Source organism: Microtus pennsylvanicus, chromosome 7, assembly GCF_037038515.1.
Source record: "Microtus pennsylvanicus isolate mMicPen1 chromosome 7, mMicPen1.hap1, whole genome shotgun sequence".
NCBI lineage: Eukaryota > Metazoa > Chordata > Mammalia > Rodentia > Cricetidae > Microtus > Microtus pennsylvanicus.
The window spans coordinates 56,124,290-56,141,857 of record NC_134585.1 but is presented as its reverse complement, the minus strand read 5'-3'; the positions used below and the strand labels follow the sequence as shown (position 1 = coordinate 56,141,857).

General features: G+C 49.4%; 1 protein-coding gene across 2 annotated transcripts; it reads left to right on the top strand.

Moving 5' to 3' along the window:
• Positions 1-499: 499 nt before the first annotated feature.
• Tspo2 (translocator protein 2) lies at positions 500-3,228 on the top strand. 2 transcript variants are annotated; one of them, XM_075978945.1, is made up of 4 exons: positions 950-1,031; positions 1,721-1,913; positions 2,530-2,671; positions 2,884-3,228. In XM_075978945.1, the coding sequence occupies exons 2-4, from the start codon at positions 1,741-1,743 to the stop codon at positions 3,058-3,060; spliced, it is 492 nt and encodes a 163-aa protein (XP_075835060.1). In that variant the 5' UTR covers positions 950-1,031; positions 1,721-1,740; the 3' UTR covers positions 3,061-3,228. The 2 variants fall into 2 exon arrangements, 1 of the variants encoding a protein (XP_075835060.1); XR_012911254.1 differs by lacking the exons at positions 1,721-1,913; positions 2,884-3,228 and adding an exon at positions 500-519 and having other exon boundaries at positions 945-1,031; positions 2,530-2,577.
• Positions 3,229-17,568: the final 14,340 nt, after the last annotated feature.

The window sequence follows — 17,568 nt, the reverse complement described above, 5'->3', positions numbered from 1 at the left end:
GGGCTGTTAGAGAAGGTGAAGATTTCAATGTCAAACTCTGAACTAGTCCGTCAAGGGGGCCTCCTCCAAACGCCCAAGTATCAACAGGGCGCTGAGGGGCCAAAGGAGGGAAGAGGAGCAGCTCAGCACTAGAGTGCTTGATAGCAGGCATGAAGCCCTGGGTGCATTTAATCCCTAATCTCTCTCTCTCTCTCTCTCTCTCTCTCTCTCTGTCTCTCTCTCTCTCTCTCTCTCTCTCTCTCTCTCTCTCTCTCTCTCTCTCTCTCTCACACACACACACACACACACACACACACACACACACACACACACAAGTCCTAACAGACCAGGGTGTGGGTGTGTGGACAGGAACACTCATGCAAACAGCCACATAGACTCCCCAACAATGCCACCACCCTTTTCATCTGAGAAAGGGAGAAGAGCAGGAGCCCAGCTCCACCCTCTCCAGTCCCTCCCCCTCTTCTGTCTTGTGTACATCATATGTCATCAGGCATCCGGCCTGGGAAGTGTGTGCCTGAGGTAAGCGAGGAAGTCCTGGGAACCGAAGAGAGGATAGGCACGGTCAATAAGAAGAAGCTTCAGCACCAGATGAGACAGGGAGGTGGGAAGTGGGCAGTGAGAGGCAGTGAGAACCCAGTAGAAAAATGCAAATGGGCTTGATGCTCAACCCTGCCCCAGGAACTTCTAGAATTTGTCCCTCACCTGTGATTGGAAAGGGCGGGTCTGTCGGTCACTCTAGGACAGAAAACAATCAGACTTTTATTTCTGTCAAATTCCGTCGATCTTAAGACAGACGCTGTAACAGCAAGAGCAAGTAAGAAGATTGATACTGACCAGGGCTTTAGTGGGAGGAGCCTAAACATTGGCCCACATGAAAATGGCATACAGAGAAAGCAAATGGGGATGGTATTTTTTATCAAAGACAATGCTGTTGTGTCCTTCAGAGTCAAACCACAAGAAATCTGGACACCTGTGCTTGCAGACCAACATATGGGAATGGGGAGATCACATCCCTGAAGGACCAGGAGCAGGTGAGAATAAATGAGAAGGGAATCCACGGCGTCCGTTGGTAGTGCCTGATGCTGGGCAGCCCAGCCTGGGTGGGCCTCTTGAGTGTGCCAGTCTGGTCTAATGAGATAAGATAGGGGCGGATGAGTGGGGCCACTGGGGGTTATAACCTGGCTCCCACACTCAGAACGTGGCTGCCATGTGAGTTTTCCTGGAGGGTTGCAGTCAGACATCTATTCACCTCAGAAAACACATGACAGAAAATCAAAGAAATGGTCCGGTTAAGTCCAGCCTTGTAAACCAATGAACAAGCCTCATATGCTTCTCCACTCCCTCGAGGATGCCCCCGCCAGCCTCGGTAAGGCACAGTCCTTGAGACTCTACAGGCTTGCTATCTGCCTGGCCAGGTGCTGCCTGTGTTGGGAGAGTTAAGATCGAACCTGGTCCCAATTCACAGGAGTCAGGCGAGAGAAGGAAGCCTTTGCTCTGCTGAACCGTGCTCCCCACTGACTGCATGAGTGGATAATGTGGGGAACAGAAGGCACGGATGCCAGAAAATGGCAGAGGAATGGTAGCTGCAGATGGTTCAGGGGTCATGACTAGAGCTGGGCTCAAGAGGGAGGACCTCCAATGAGGAACTCTGGCCTCAAATTTGAAGGCCTCGAAGAAGGGTGGAGGAACGCTCATCCCAGCATTCTCTCTGCCTGCCCAGACTTTGCCTCTCTACGGTGAATGCAGCTTCAAGGGCCTGTTTTTGTGGGTGTGCCCCTCCTGGGACCCATCCTGATTTGCATGTTCACTCCTAATGATTTGTCCGGTTGGTGTGAGGATGGCAGGAAGCTGTCGTGGTGTCCACCCCACAAGGTCATATTGCCTGTGTGGGCAACCATCTACTCTGTCATGGGGTGAGTGTGTGGCCTTGGAGCCTGCAGGGGTTGAAGGTAATCAACCCCTTGCTCTGTACCTTGGCCTCCAGATGGATGGTACCCCATTGTTTTTCTTTGGGTAGGGGTCCCCCCACAAACAAAAATGCCCTACATTCCCCAGATTCCAGCAAGCCCTCTGCTTCCCCTCTCTCCAACCCTCCCAGCCTTATCCCCAGGATATCTAACCCCTCCCACCCAATTCCTGCCCCCAGCTCTCCCTTGGCTCTCAAGATTTATTTTATTTTACATGTGTGAGTGTGTCTGTCTGTCTCTGTGTGAGTGTGTGTGTGTATGTGTGTGTGTGTATGAGTGTACACTGTGCATGAACACCAGAAGAAGGCATCAGGCTTTTTCGAGCTGCAGATATGTGAAGTTACAAATCACCTGGCAAGGCTGCTGGGAACCAACTGTGTGTCCTCTGGAAGGGCAGGGAGTGCTCTTAACTGCAGAACCATCTCTCCAGCCCCTCCTTGGCCCTCAAATGATTCTTGCACCCACCTTTGCACATGCCAGACTCAGGGTACTTATACTCCTTGGCAGCCAAGAAGCCTTATGCCCGAGGGTCTGGCTCCTACAGAACACCCTGTCTCTGCAGCTATGCCTCCTACCTGGTATGGAAGGACCTGGGAGGGGGCTTCCGGTGGCCCCTAGCACTGCCCCTTGGCCTCTACACTTTCCAGCTCACCCTCAGCTGGACCTTCTTGGTGCTCTTCTTGACAGCCAACAACCCTGGGCTGGTAAGGCACATGATGCTCCATGCTGGGAGAAAAAGAACATGAAACCTCAGGGCTCCACATCAGACAGTGGGACCAACAAGCGGCATGCATGCAATTCCTACAGTGTGCACAGTGCCCCAGGGATGGGATTTCTGGGTCAGAGTATTGTAGAAAGGCAGAGGGTCCTGGTTCCTGACACAGCATGGCTACACCCTCCCATCATTTCTGCCCAGGCCCTCCTGGACCTGTTGCTCCTCTATGGGCTGGTGGCAAGCATGGTGCTCATCTGGCAGCCGATCAACAAGCTGGCTGCTCTGCTCCTACTGCCCTACCTGGCCTGGCTCACTGTGACTACCGCCATCACCTACCGCCTGTGGAGGGACAGCTTATGTCCAGCATACCAGCCTTAGCCATCAAGAAGAGCAACTGAGGCACCAGGGAACAGGAGAGCAGGGAGGTGGTAAGTGGGAGGAGTAGTTGTAGAGCTAGAGACACTTGGTGTGGCCGCTCTCCTTAGACTTTGGAGAAATAGAAAAGAGGAGGATGTTTTCTGATACATAATAAAATCCTGTTGTTGACTTTGAGAGTATTATGTCAAGTGGACATGGATGCATAGCGTCCAGCATCCGGGGCTGCAGAGTGGGAGCCTCCCCCGTAGGAGTGACGAGTGGATGCAGGAACACACGCTGGGGAGGGTGACCACCATGTCTCCTCTCTCATGCCTCCCCAAGCCCAGACCAGGGGTTAGCATTTAACATTTATCTCAGGAACAGAATCTCGTGCCAGCAAGATAGCTCATCAGGTAAAGTCCTTCCCACTAAAACAGAATGAAACCTGATTTCTATCACTGGGGACCACACGGTGAACAGAAAAAAATGAATCCCAAAAGTTGTCCTTTGACCTCCACATAAGCACTGTGATATACACACATATATACACATGTGCATACATGCACACACCCACACCAAATAGATGAACAAATAAATAAAAAATGGAATCTTGCCTAGAGTGTTGGTGCACTTCTGTAACCCCAGGCGCATTCAGGAAATGAATTCAAGGCCATCGTTGGCTATACAGCATAAATTTAAAAAGAAAAAAAACATTCTTAAAACAGTACATAAAAAGAAAACAAAGTCAAAAGGACTTCTGAGGAGGAAGCATGCCGACTCAGCAGGTAGGTGTCTGAGACCACCCAACAGCTGAACTGGATCCCAAGCTCCACATGGTGGAAGGAGAGAATCAAATGCCACAGATTGTCCCCTGACTTCCACACGGGTTATGCTGCAGCGGTACATGTACAGTACAGTACACACACTGTTACAAAATATGTAGATGGAAAATGATGGAGAATGTAGCTCTCCCACCTATTATAAGTCATGCTAAGCCCTGGGGGATGACTCATAGACTCTTTCATTTACAGTTATTAATGTCCGCTCACTACTATTAGGAGAGATTTGAAAAGGGGCATGAGCCCAAGGTGCTGAGAGGTAAAAGGGAGATGAGGGCAGGGCGCCGAGAGCTGAAGGGGAGGTGCTGAGGAGTGAAGGGGAGATGAGCACAGGGCTGAGGGGTGAAGGGGAGGGGAGGGCAGGGATGAGAGGTGAAGGGGAGGGGAGGGCAGGGATGAGAGGTGAAGGGGAGATGAGCACAGGGCTGAGGGGTGAAGGGGAGGGGAGGGCAGGGATGAGGGGTGAAGGGGAGGGGAGGGCAGGGATGAGAGGTGAAGGGGAGATGAGCACAGGGCTGAGGGGTGAAGGGGAGGGGAGGGCAGGGATGAGAGGTGAAGGGGAGGGGAGGGCAGGGATGAGAGGTGAAGGGGAGATGAGCACAGGGCTGAGGGGTGAAGGGGAGGGGAGGGCAGGGATGAGAGGTGAAGGGGAGGGGAGGGCAGGGATGAGAGGTGAAGGGGAGATGAGCACAGGGCTGAGGGGTGAAGGGGAGGGGAGGGCAGGGATGAGAGGTGAAGGGGAGGGGAGGGCAGGGATGAGAGGTGAAGGGGAGATGAGCACAGGGCTGAGGGGTGAAGGGGAGGGGAGGGCAGGGATAAGAGGTGAAGGGGAGGGGAGGGCAGGGCTGAGAGGTGAAGGGGAGATGAGCACAGGGCTGAGGGGTGAAGGGGAGGGGAACACAGGGCTGATGGGTGAAGGGGAGGGGAGCACAGGGCTGAGGAGTGAAGGGGAGGGGAACACAGGATGCTGAGGGGTAAAGGGTAGGGGAACACAGGGCTGAGGGGTGAATGGGAGGGGAGCACAGGGTGAAGGGGGAAGCACAGGGCTGAGGGGTGAAGCGGAGGGGAGCACAGGGTGAAGGGGAGGTGAGGGCAGCAGGAGCTCCTTGACCATCGTTCACTCTTCCTTTCTAGACTACCTAAATGACTTTTCCATTTTTTTCTCCCCATTCCTACTTTTTTCTTCAATGCCTGAGATTTGCTCTTCCACTTCTGTTGGTGATGTTTGCACCTGTAGTTCCTGTTCACTTACCCAGATTTTCCATTTCCAGAATTTTCTTGGTTTACGTTTTCTTTGTTGCCTCTATTTCAATGTTTAAGTCTTGAACTGTTTCCATCACCTATTTAATTGCTTTTTCTTGGCTGTGTTAGATTTCTTTAAAAGATTTATTGTTTTCTCCCAAATTTTTTTTGCCTTTTTCTTGATTTCTTTAAGGGAATTTTTCATTTTCTCTTTAAGGACCTCTATCATCTTCATAAAGTTATTTTTAAGGTCACTTTCATTTGCTTCATCTGCGTTGGGATATTCCAGTCTTGCTGTTGTAGGACCATTGGGTTCTGGCTGCCATATTGGCCTTCAGGTCTTGCTGTTATAGGAGCACTGGGTTCTGGAGGTGCCATATGCCCTTTATGTATTCCTATCTAGGAATACATTCCTGTTCACCCATCTAGGGTTGGGATAGATATACGTACAGGTGTTGATTCTTGTGATGTCTTTGTTAGATGGTCTTTTGTTCCTTTATTGCCTGTTTTCTTTATTGTCTTTTGGCCTGAATTGAGAAGGGTTCTGGTGACTGGTTGGTCCTAAGGTCCAGTAGGTTTGTCTCAGCTGAGGTTTGTGAGGTTTGGGTGTCTAGATCCAGCATATCTTCCTGTTCTTCTGACTTGTGTGGGCTTTACTTGTGCCTATGGAGTCTTTTCTTCCTAGTGGTGTGGATTGTGACTGTGCAAATGGAGACTGTTCTTCCAGGTGGTGTAAGTAGTGATGGTGCCTATAGGGTCTGCTGTTCTCCCAGTTGATGTAGGTGGTGATGGTGCCTATAGCGGCTCTGTTCTCCCAGCTGGAGTAGGTAGTGCTTGTCTAGGGGCTGCTGCTGATGCAGTGGAGGGTTGGCCAAGGGGAGGATGATGGGGCTGGTGGGTTTGGGTGGCAGAGTGAGTCCTAGAGGTGACAGAGTCCAGTGGGTGTTGGGGGTATTGCTGCAGCCTGCCTGGAAGTTTCTTGCCTGTTGGCCAGCTGCTGGGCACCTTTATTTCTGCCTCTGTTTCAAAGTCCTCCTGGTAGAAGGCAGTAGCTGGGGCCATGTCCTTGACCCCTGTACAAGGCTAGAGGGTCCAGATATCTTGCAACAAGGAGTTTCCACCTGAGGTATGGATGAAGGTGTGAGACTACTTTGTAGCACTCATGAAAAGCATGTCCCTGGGGCCCCAGTTCCAAGCCTGACTTTGTAACTTTGAGGGTGGGCTCCTGGCATCCTCACATTGACGGCTCGTCACCATTTCCACCCACTAAAGATCAAGGGTTCTAGACTTAGCTCACTTTTTCGAGGCTAACTCCTGAACTCAGGGGTTATTTGAGCTCAATGTGCTTCCCACGGTGTGGCCTGCGACCTGCGGCCTGATGGCCATGAACTCTAGCCCAGCCAGGCCACCATGTAGAGTGAGGGCAGTAGGGCTCAGTGGTTAGCAGTCTGTCCCTGGAGGCTTAGCTGTGAAATGTACTCCTGACTCATAGCGAAGGTGCTGATACACAAGCCCGGTCTCGGGGCTGAGAGACGGCTCCTTCGGTAAGCCGCATGCTGTGAAAGCATGAGGACCCACAGAAAAGCCAAGCATGTAACCTCTGCGTGCACCTCTGTAATCATGGAGCTGGAATGCAGAGGCAGGAGCATGGCTGAGGCTTGCAAGCCAGCCTAGCACAAGATTCAGAGAAAGACCCTAGCAAAGAAGAAAGAAAAGAAAGAAAGAAAAGAAAAGAAGCCACAGCAGAAGCTGGTGGTGGAGCACGCCCGTGGTGCCAGCACCGGGAGGCAAAAGCAGGTGGATCGCTGTGAGTTCAAGGTCAAAGGTCAACATACTGAGCACCTGTCTCAAAAAAAAGATTAATTAATTAAAATAATAAAGTTGGACTGGAAAGTTAGCTCAGGAACACTTGCTGTTCTTGCAGAGGACGTGGGTTCAGTTCCCAGCACTCACGTGGCTGCTCACATCTGTAACTCCAGTTCCAAAGGATCTGACACCCTCTTCTTCTGACCACCATTGAAAGTAGACACAAAAGCATTGCACATACGCACATGGAAGGCAAAAGACTCACACACAGAAAACAAAATGCATAAATCTTTTTAAAAACAAGCAAAGTGGGAGAGTGATCGAGGAAACACAAGCATCACCTTCTGGTCTCCACACACATATGAACACACAGCCCCAACAAACACGCAAACAAAACCCCCACAGCTCTTAGCTCAAAGGGAATAAGAGCTTATCCTGGAATCATATATGAGTGAGCATGACCCAGGAGCACAGATCCAGGTTCCCCCAATTCCATGTTCCTACGTGGTAACAGTTTCATGAGGTTTTTACAGGAACAGAACAAAGTCATGATCCTTTGCAGAGACCTTGGTGAGGCCAGCAGGCAAGTGGTCAGAGCGTGGGAATCTCTGCTGTAGGTCTCAGAGGATGTCCCAGGACACTCTCAGCTTCGGGCTTGAGGGAAGCTCTTAGCCCTTTAATACATTCCAGAAGGATTTACCTCTGAACTACAGGATGTGGTCAGATGCAGTCGTCAAGGTGGCTAGCTCAAAATAGCTGGCCTCCGGATCTGCACCATCCCAACCTTCCACAGGCTGAAGTCCTAACCAGTCAAATCTCAACACAGGTGTGGGTTTTTTCCCCCGGGGAATGTTCACACTGTCTTGGTCCTCGATGAGTCAGAAGTCAGATGGAATTCAGCCTCACCCATGGATTAATCTGTAGACTACAGGAGTGGGAACAACTAATCAGAAGGAGTTGGTTTCCACGAGCCCCCGCCACCCACCCCCCGCCCCGCCCCATCCCGCCCATTACTTTCTGTTATGAGGCGAGCAGCCTTCACCACCACACACTGCTGCCGTGATGTTCAGCTTCACCATAGGCCCGTGGTAATGGAGCCAGCCAGCCACACACCCGAGCCTCCAAAGCAGAGAGCCAAAAGCAGCCTGCCCCGCTTTGAAGTTGACTTCACAGGTGTTTCCTCGGGTGATGGAAGCTAATTAATACACGGAATCCAACTCAATCGTTCATTAACTTGGCCAGCATGACTTCGCAGCAGCCGGCCTTCACACTCTCATCTGTAAAACTGGGACCTCGCAGCTTTGTGGAGAAGAGCGAATGGAATGATGGGGGAAAGAGCGTGAGGCGCAGAGAGAGGATTCAATCCATGTGAGCCGCTCTAGCACAGAACTAGGGAAGCAGCCGGAGTTTTGAGCCAGGCTGCTCCGAGGTCCCGGCTGGACGTCCCAAACCTCCTAACAGCCAGGAGTCACCTCCTCAAGAGTCGCCTCCTCAGATGGGGGAGCCAGCCTGACTGACAGGGCCAAAATGGCTGGCTTCTGATGGTCTACATTTGTGTGGGTTTGTCTGTATGCCAGGAGAGCTATTATTAAAACCTGGGCTAGGGCTAGCTCAGTAGTGAGGACCTGCCTAGCATGAGGCCAGGGAAATCCCACCCAATGCACTGAAAATCTAACAACTTTGTTTTGCTTGTTGCTTTATTATACATGTAACGTATTAAAGAGTTATTGATTTGAATGTATGCATACGTGTGTGTACCTGTGTGAGTTCAAGCACACCACTTGCATGCAGGTGCCTATGGAAGCTCTAGATCCCCCGGAATTGGAATTACAGGTGTTTGGGAGACACCTGACATGCATGCCAGGAACTGAATTTGGGTCCTGTACAAGAGCAGGTACACACTTTCAGTGGCTGAGGCATCTGCCCAGTCCCACATGTAACTTTTCAAACTAGTTTTAAATCAGGCCAGTATCATGGCTCAGGAAAAGACAATTACTGCCGAGCCCGATGACCTGAGTTTGATCCTCTGGCCCACATGGTAGAAGGAAAGAACTGACTCCCACAGCTTGTCCTCTGACCTCCACATGTACACTGTGACAACATGCCCACACACAAACACACATGTGTACACACACACAAATAAATATAATTAAAATGGGAAAAATAGTTATTTTTGGTTTTGAGTTTGTTTTCTTTTTATTTGTTCTTCTCTCATACAATACAGCCTTCTCTCACTCCACTCCTCCCAGTCCCTCCCTACCTCTCCTCTCCTCTCCCCAGATCTACTGCTCCTTAGTTCCCTTCAGAAAAGAGCAGGCTTCCCAATGATAGCAACTAAACATAAAACTTAGCTAGAAACACTGATTGACAGAGAGTAGGCCTGGGAAAAACATTACATTTTTAATTTTTAAAAAATATTTTTATTACATTTCTTTATGTATTTGGGATGCTTGCGGGAGTCAGAGAGTATCTTTGAGAGCTGATCCTCTCCTTCCACAGTGTGGGTTATGGATATAGAAGTAGGGTCATCAGATTTGGTGGCAAGCAACTTTACCCACTGAGCCGCCTCACCAGACCAAAACAACGACCCTTATCCCAGCTCCATTCTCACAGAGCGATGCTGGACAAGTGAATAGTAGCTGGGAAAGGCTTGCCCTTGTCCTCATCACCATCATCTCAGACAAACACTATAAAATGTGCTAGTATAGATATCACGTTGACCCTCCAAGATGCTGCACACCTATGATCTAACTCAGAACAGGCAGAAGATGTAGTGGCATTTCATTTGTATTTTAATAAATAACGCTTGCCTGAAGATCAGTGAAACAGCCTCACTGGTCAGCCTTACAGACCAGGCAGTGGTGACACACACCTTTAATCCCAGTAGCTACACTAGCTTGCCATAGAAACCAGGCAGTAATGGTGCACGCCTTTAATCCCAGCCCTAGAGAGGGATATAAAATGGGAGAGGACAGCTCACAGACAGTCTCATTCTGAGATTCCTGGAGGCAGCATCACCATTTTGGACTGAGGTAGAGGTAAGAGCCAGTGGCTGACTGTTTTCCTTTTCTGACCTTCAGATTAAACCCCAATTTCTGTCTCTGGGTTTTTATTGATCATGCTTCAAGAAGACACAAGTCTGGGGTCTAGATGCTCTGGTTTTGGACACCTAACCTGCTTTGGAAGCTCAGTTTGAGCTTATCACCTTTTGAGGACTCTGTTGCTGGATTTCTCACCAAAAAACAAAAAAAAAACTGATTCTGGGTCCTAAAGCACTTCCTAATCTACAGAAAAACAATATAAAATATACAAAATGGGCCGGGGAGATGGTTCAGCCACTAAGAGCACTTGATGCCCTCGCAGAGAACTGGAGTATTTTCAATTAGTGTTCTCACTGCTATGACCAACAACTGGAAGAGGGAGGTGCATTTCCACTAACAGCTTAGAGGTCAGGCCCTGCTTCCTTGAGTTTCCAGAACCTCCCCAAGCAGCACCACCTGCTGGAGACCAAGAGTTCAACAGAGAGACTACAGGCAACATTCTATATTCAACCCAAACAGAAAGGTAAGAAAAAGGCCAGAAAGTGTGTGTATAAGTGTGTGTGTGTCTGTCTGTCTGTCTGTCTGTCTCCATGTCTGTATGTGTATCTGCATCTGTCTGTGTGTGTGTGTCTGCATGTGCATGTGTCTCTGTATGTGTGTCCATATGTGTATATGTGTATGTGTGTATGTGTGTGTGTGTCTATGTGTTGAGGCAGGAGCTCATGTACCCTAAGGTAGACCTGATCTCTCTACGTAGTCCAGGATATAATGAACCTTGAACTCCTGACCCTATCGCCTACACTTCCCTATTGCTGGGATTGCAGGCTCATGGCCCACCAGGCTTGGATTATGCAGTGTGGGGGTGGAGCCCCAGGCTTCAGGTATGTTAGGCAAGCACCCTACCAGCTAAGCTGTCTGCAGCCTCTGTCTTCACTATTAAAAAAGAGTGTTTATACAAAAGGAAAGGAAGAACCTGCCTAGCCCTTCTTCTCTCTCTTTTCTGTTACTGATGCTGGCCAATTCTCACCTTTGGTTCACATGCAGAGCTGAGCTCAAGGTGTTAAGGAGATCATGACCATCAAACTCATGTCCCCAAGCTTGGTGGCAATTGCCTTTACCCACTGGGCTGTCTCGGCAGCCCCAAGGTCTCCCACAGCCTAGACTGCTGCAAATACGCTGTGTGGTCAAGGATGGCCTTGAACTGTTGACCCGCCTATTGCCACCTCCAGGGTGCTGGACTAGGAGTAAACCACCTCATGAGTTTATGTGGTGCAGGGCATGGAGTCCAGGGCTTCCTGTAAGCCAGGCGAGTGCTCGACCGAGTGCTGTGTCTTCAGGTTCTTTAGCAGTAGAGGGCAGGTCTCTTGAGTGGGAACCAAGGCGCGAGGGTCTCTTCTCTCACAAATTTCCTATGGGGATCACCAACTGAAAAATAAAAAGATAACTTTTAAAAATTTGGTTTTAAGTTACGTATGTGTGTGTAAATGCCAGTTCTCTTGGAGGCCAGAGATCTGCTTCCCCTGGAACTGGAGTTCCACACCCTGGTGTGGGTGCTGGCAACTGGACCGGGGTCCCCTGCAATAGTGTGTATTCCTAACAGAGCCACTTCTGCACCCCAGGACGACTTTTTTTTTCAGAACCCTAATTTTGAAAACATTCATTATACTCCACACACTCAAGTTACCTCTCATAGCACAAAAGCAGAATGGCTCCATCTTGGCTATGCTGCCTCAGAGGCATCTCCTCAGGACCCCAATCATTATCTAGAGTTAGATTGCTGAGTCCTCCACCCCATGTAGGAACCAATGCTCAGAGGAGCACCAGGAAAGGCCCAAGCCCTTTCTACCTGCATCCATCCTAAAACCTTTCTCCCACTAAGGGCTAAATTCTCTGCCCAAATGTTGGTTGTTAAGCTCACGGCTTCTTCCAGGTGGTCACTGTTGGCCTTACAAGCACCCTTCAAAGAGGGCACTCTTAGTCACTCTAATGGACATTTCTTATCAGATCACTTTCCTCAAAGACTCCAGCGGGGCAAGGCCAGGCAGCTTGAGTGGTGCCAGGAGTGGCCACCCGAATGGAAGACCATGGTGACCAGGACCAGTCCTCCACTGCCCCTGTTTGCCCAAGATAGTGTGCCCCTCAAAGTAAGGCAACTATTGTGTTTTGTGCAGCAGAACACACACCCAGCCTGCGCCTGTGATTTTGGTCTCTTCCCCAAGCCCAGCCTCAGATTCTGGGAGACCCTTGGCCTTCCACCCCTGTCCCCAGCTCAAAGCCTTGGAAGCCTCATGTTTATGTCAACAGAGCGGTTACCAGAGAAGACAGGCTCCTGCCCGCCAGGGGGTGTTTGGTGCCCAGCCCAACCAGTTGTTTGTGTTTCTTGTCTCAGTAGTGACCAGAGGGGCAGCACGCCTGGACCGAGTCTCTGGGCAACACGCTGTTAGGGTCCCAGCTGTCCCCACACATAAAACACACGCTCTGTCAACACACTCCTGCAGTATCTTCTTTCACAGAGTAAGAATTTAAAGTTTCCCCTGATGGGGTTTCTATTTTCCGCCTGCCCCTCTGCTGGCAGCTCCCCTTCCTAGTGGCAGCAGCTCTATGCCTCCAAGACCCAGTGAACAGAGGTCCGCGCCTGGCCCTGGCCACTCCTCAGCCACCAGGAGAACCCTGAGTGTTTTCTGGATGTGAGCCACGGAGGGAAGTCTGCACCTTTTCCTCTGTGTGGCCAGCTCCTTCAAGCCACGCCACTAGCAGAAGAGCCCATGGAGACAGGCCAGTAGTGTCCCCCTTTGGGTTTCTATCCAAACTGTGGGGTGTCTCCACACCTGTAACCCCTACACACCCTGCTGCTCAGTACCAAATATGTCTCAGAGCATGCTTTCTCAGCAAGAACCCCTGAACTCTCCAGCTTCCCCATTCCTCTCCCACCACCACATTCCTTATCTGGCCTGAGGGCCTGGCAGCGGGAGTAACTGACTGAAAAAGGCTAAGAGCATGGCTCTGAAGCCAAGAGTTCTGCCTTCCCTAGAGGTACCATCTCAACCTCCAGGACTCAGTTTTCTTGTCAGTAAAACAGGCACCCGAAACAAGAGCCGCAGGAAATATCCTGGCGAGGAATAAATAAGTTCATCTGCAGGTGTTCGGGGAGTGCCAGGCTAGCAGCCAGGGAGTATGAACGCCATCATTCCGTGTTTACTGAATTCCAGGCATCATGACATAGTGGGAAAAGCCTTGGCAGGCACCAAATCTCTGCACCCCACTAAACTCCTTTTGTGACCTTGAATCAAATGCCCTGCTATGCAGAAAGAAGACTGATAGACCTGTCCCTCCACAGGCTTCAAAGAGGACAGGGTGTGCTAACCCCGAAGAAGAGTATAGGGGCCACTGCATGGAGAAAAGCCAGCTTCCTGGCACCTGCCCCCCTCTCCCCAGATTAGCTGATGCACTCTGGGCCTGCCAGAGAAACTGGCCTGATTTGGAAAGGAGAGCCAGGGACCAGGGAGGAATTCAGGTCCCTAGGAGGTGCTATAAATAGGCAGCATTGGCTAGAGGGCCTCTGGGGGTGGAGGCTGGAAAAGAACAGGGGATAAGCAAACCAGTCTGGGGGAAGCCCCAGGACACTCCCCTGAAGAAATCTAAGGGAAAATTATCTAAAGGAACCATAGAAGCAAGGGCCAGCCTAGGCCACCTCTTCACTTTTCCCCAGAGTCGCTCAGAGCCAAGGGGAGGGTCAGGCAAATGTTGCCAGAGCTCATCACCAGCACCCCGTGGGCTTTGCTCACCTACCCTACACCATCACCTCCATTCCTTAGAGCAACAGCTCAGTAACTTGAGAGGGAAACCGAGGCCCAGAGATGTGAGAGCCCTCCATGGCTCAGGCTAAAATGAAACCGTGGATGGGATTCATTCCCTTCCTTATCCAAGGTTACACATGGAGAACCAAGATGTAAGAACAAGTCCTTCGGGACAAAGTCCTTCCCTGAGGACCAGTGAACAGCTAGGGTTGTCCTCCTGGGCTGGGGGTTCATCTCTTCCACATCGCCTTAGCTGAAAAGAGGGTAAGGGACTCATGTTTACAATGCTTTATTTTTTCCCATGTCTTGTGTGTGTTTATAGTATGTATGTACGTGTTTATGAGGTTTTTTAAAATATGTGTGGACGTGTATACTCATGTGCATGCTGTGGAAGCTAGAGCTGGGATCAGGAGTTCAGCCTCCATTGCTCTTCCATGGAGGCAGGCCTCTCAATCAAACACAGAACTGAAGATGTGGCTAACCTTGGTATGGTTCTAGGGAATCCCATCTCTGTCTTCTGAGGCTGAAACTACAGGCGAGCCAAGATGCACACCTGGCATTGCTGTGTGTCATGAGGACACACACTCTGGTCCTCAGGCCTCTGGCAATCACTTTAACCACTGAGCTGTCTTCCCCTTTAGAGATGTTGAGGAAAAGGTGCCCAGACATAGCCCTGGAAATGAGACTGGACCTAATCAGAAGCCCTTAACACAAGCCCATGTTGATCTTACACAAATCAATTTCCCTTCCAAGCACTCAGTCCCTCCCATAACTTGCCAAGTGAGCCCAATAATTCGCATATGAGACTACCTGAGATGAAGCAAACTTGAGTACCTGATTAATGTCCCAGATGTGTAGACTCAAGCCCTACATATTCATCTCTACATTCTTGATATGCACTATGGCACCTGGCACAGAGGAGCCCTCACTAAATGCTGATTAAATCGAAGAATGGAGCAAATGCTTTGCATCTAAATGCTGTGTGCTGATGACATAGCACACGCTCTCGGCTATTTATCAGCTGTTACTGGCACTGCGTTGTGAACTGGGCACTTCCCTCCGCCCTGTTTTTGAGTCTCCTGAGAAATTTTGTTTTGATCTCTGGATACAAATACTATCAGTAATCAATTTAATAAGTAAGACAAACATGTAATTTGTCATCTGACTAGAAAGCCGGAGATAACATGTGTAGCAAAGAGGCAACAGGGCCATCCTGGGTACTATAAATGCTCAGAACCCGCACGAATGGCACACTATATAGCTCAGAACTCTCTGGAAAAGGGAGTTCCATACCCCACCCATCCTGACTCCTCTTCTCTAGTCTAACCCCCAGACCACTTCCATAGAATACCTTTTTTTTTTTAAGACGATCTCATGTAGGTAAGGCTGGCTTAAGTCTTGCTACCTAGCCAAAGATGATCTTGAGCTTCCAGTTCTCCTGCCTATACCTCCTCAGTGCTGGATTCATGCCTGGTTTATTTGGTGCTAGGAACGAACTCAGGGCTTTAGCATGCTAAGCAAGCACTCTACCAAGTTAGGTACCCAGCCTCCCTACCTCCAACCAATATTTTAGGATCCTCATTTCAACCAGCAGGTGGTCTTGGCCACTTTTTCGTTTTCTTGAGAATTCTAGAGCATTTGTACCACACCAAATATAGAGACTTGGGGGACCTGCTAAACACTCAACACATGAGCTATACACTGCCCAGCTGTCCTCCAATGTCATTTTAGCTCAAGTCCTTCTCTGTCTGGTTTGATTGGCCTCCTAATAGGTCCCTCAGTATCGTATCGTATAGTATAGTATATAGCATAGCATAGCATAGTACAGTATAGTATATATGATATATTATAGCTTGTAGAAGGTCTCTTAAAAGCCCAGGCTGGCCTCATACTCAGTACATAGTCAGTGTTGACCTTGAACTCCTAGTTTTTCTGCCTCCTTCTCCGAAATGTTGGGATCACAGGTGTGTGCCACTACACTGGTCCTGCAAAAACCGAAGTGGGATATGTGGTTCATCAGCTTAGTGACAGCGGCTCCTCCATACCTGCTCTCCCTCTGGCTTCCCTCCTAAAACTCTCCAACCACTCAAGTGTCCTTGCTATTTCCTCAAACATAGCAAGAAATCTCAGAGACTTTGTACCTACCCTTGAAAATTCCCTTGCATACACCTTTCCTTAGCTCCTCCCCCACCCCCTCTACCTCTGCTGGGAACACTTTCCCTTTAGATACGCATATGAATGCTTCCTTTGTCTCCTTCACAGTGCTCCCTGTTTCTTTCCAAAGTCCTTCCCTATCAAAATCTAATCTTGGGGCTAGAAAGATTGCTCAGTGGTTAAGAGCATATATTGCTCTTGCAGAGGACCTGAGTTCAGTTCCCAGTACCCATACTGGTAGCTCATAACTTCCTGCAAGTACACCTCCAGTGCATCTGATGCCCTCTTCTGGCCTCTGCAGGCACCTGCACTCACATGCACATATACACACAGAGAGACATACACACAAGCACACAATTAAAAATAAAAAATAAGGGCCAAGCTGGGCATGGTGGTATGTGCATTGAATCCCAGAACTTAGAAGGCAAAGGCAGGAGGATCTCTGTGAGTTTGAGGCCATCCTGGTCTACAGAGCAAGTTCCAGGACAGCGAGAGTGGTTACACAGAGAAACCTTGTCTTAAAAAAAAAATCAAATAAAATAAATAATAATAAAGGCCAGGCATAGTAGTGCATACCTTTAATCCAAGCACTTATAAGGCAGAGCCAGGTGGATCTCTGTAAATCTGAGGCCAGCCTGGTCTACAGAGAGAGTTCTAGGATAGCCATGGCTACATAGGAGGTTCTGTCTATAAAAATAAGCAAACAAATAATTTAAAAAATGTAAACACCTTTTAAAAATTTAATCTTACTCTTTGTCATTTTTTCTCCTAGCACTTACCAAAAATATATCACCTATTTTACTTAGCTCATTTGGCAGCTGGCCGCTGTGAGCACCAAGAGAGCAGGGCTCTGCTTTGCTCTGTTCTTTGGGCTGTTCTGCACCTCCGTGCCTAGCACAGTTCCTGGCAGAGAACACGCACTCTCACATTTGTCAGATGAGCACAGGGTTGATGAAGGGGAGGAAGGCTGAGCATTTTCCCTTTGGACTAAATGGGATTTTAATCCTACCAACTCCACTTGACCTCAAGCAAGTACCCTAACTCTTTTGTGAGTCTCAGTGTCCCCACGTTTAGTGAGGCAAGAGCACATGTTGCCTGCCGGAGCTATGAAGAACCTTAAATACACGTTTACAGGTAAATGGCTCAACTCACTACCAGGCCCATTTAGAAACTTTGGATCTCAGTAAACTGAGCACCCCTACGGCTATAGGATCAGTGGTCCTCGGCAGCTGGAACGGTGGTTGAATTTGATCCTCAATCGCGCAAACCAGAGTTTGGATCCCAGCATCTGCAGAAAAAGCTGGGTGGTCTTGAGACACCTGTCAACCAGCTTGGATTAGGACAGAGATTTGAGGATGGCTGGGGCTTACTGGCTTCTAGTACAAGTCAGACAATGTGAAGCACGGGTTTGGGGAGGTATCCCGCCTCAAAGAAGGAGCGATAAAGGAAGATTCCTGCTGGTTTCCTCTTCTGGTCATCATACACATAGGTGAGCATATGCTCCCACAGACCACACACACACACACACACACACACACACCTTTAAAAGTCAGTTGCTACCACAACCTGAACTCACAAAGAGCACACGCAGCACGAAGCAGCAACAAACATTCTCATTTCAAACCATTGCTTTCTATCTCGTGCCCTCCA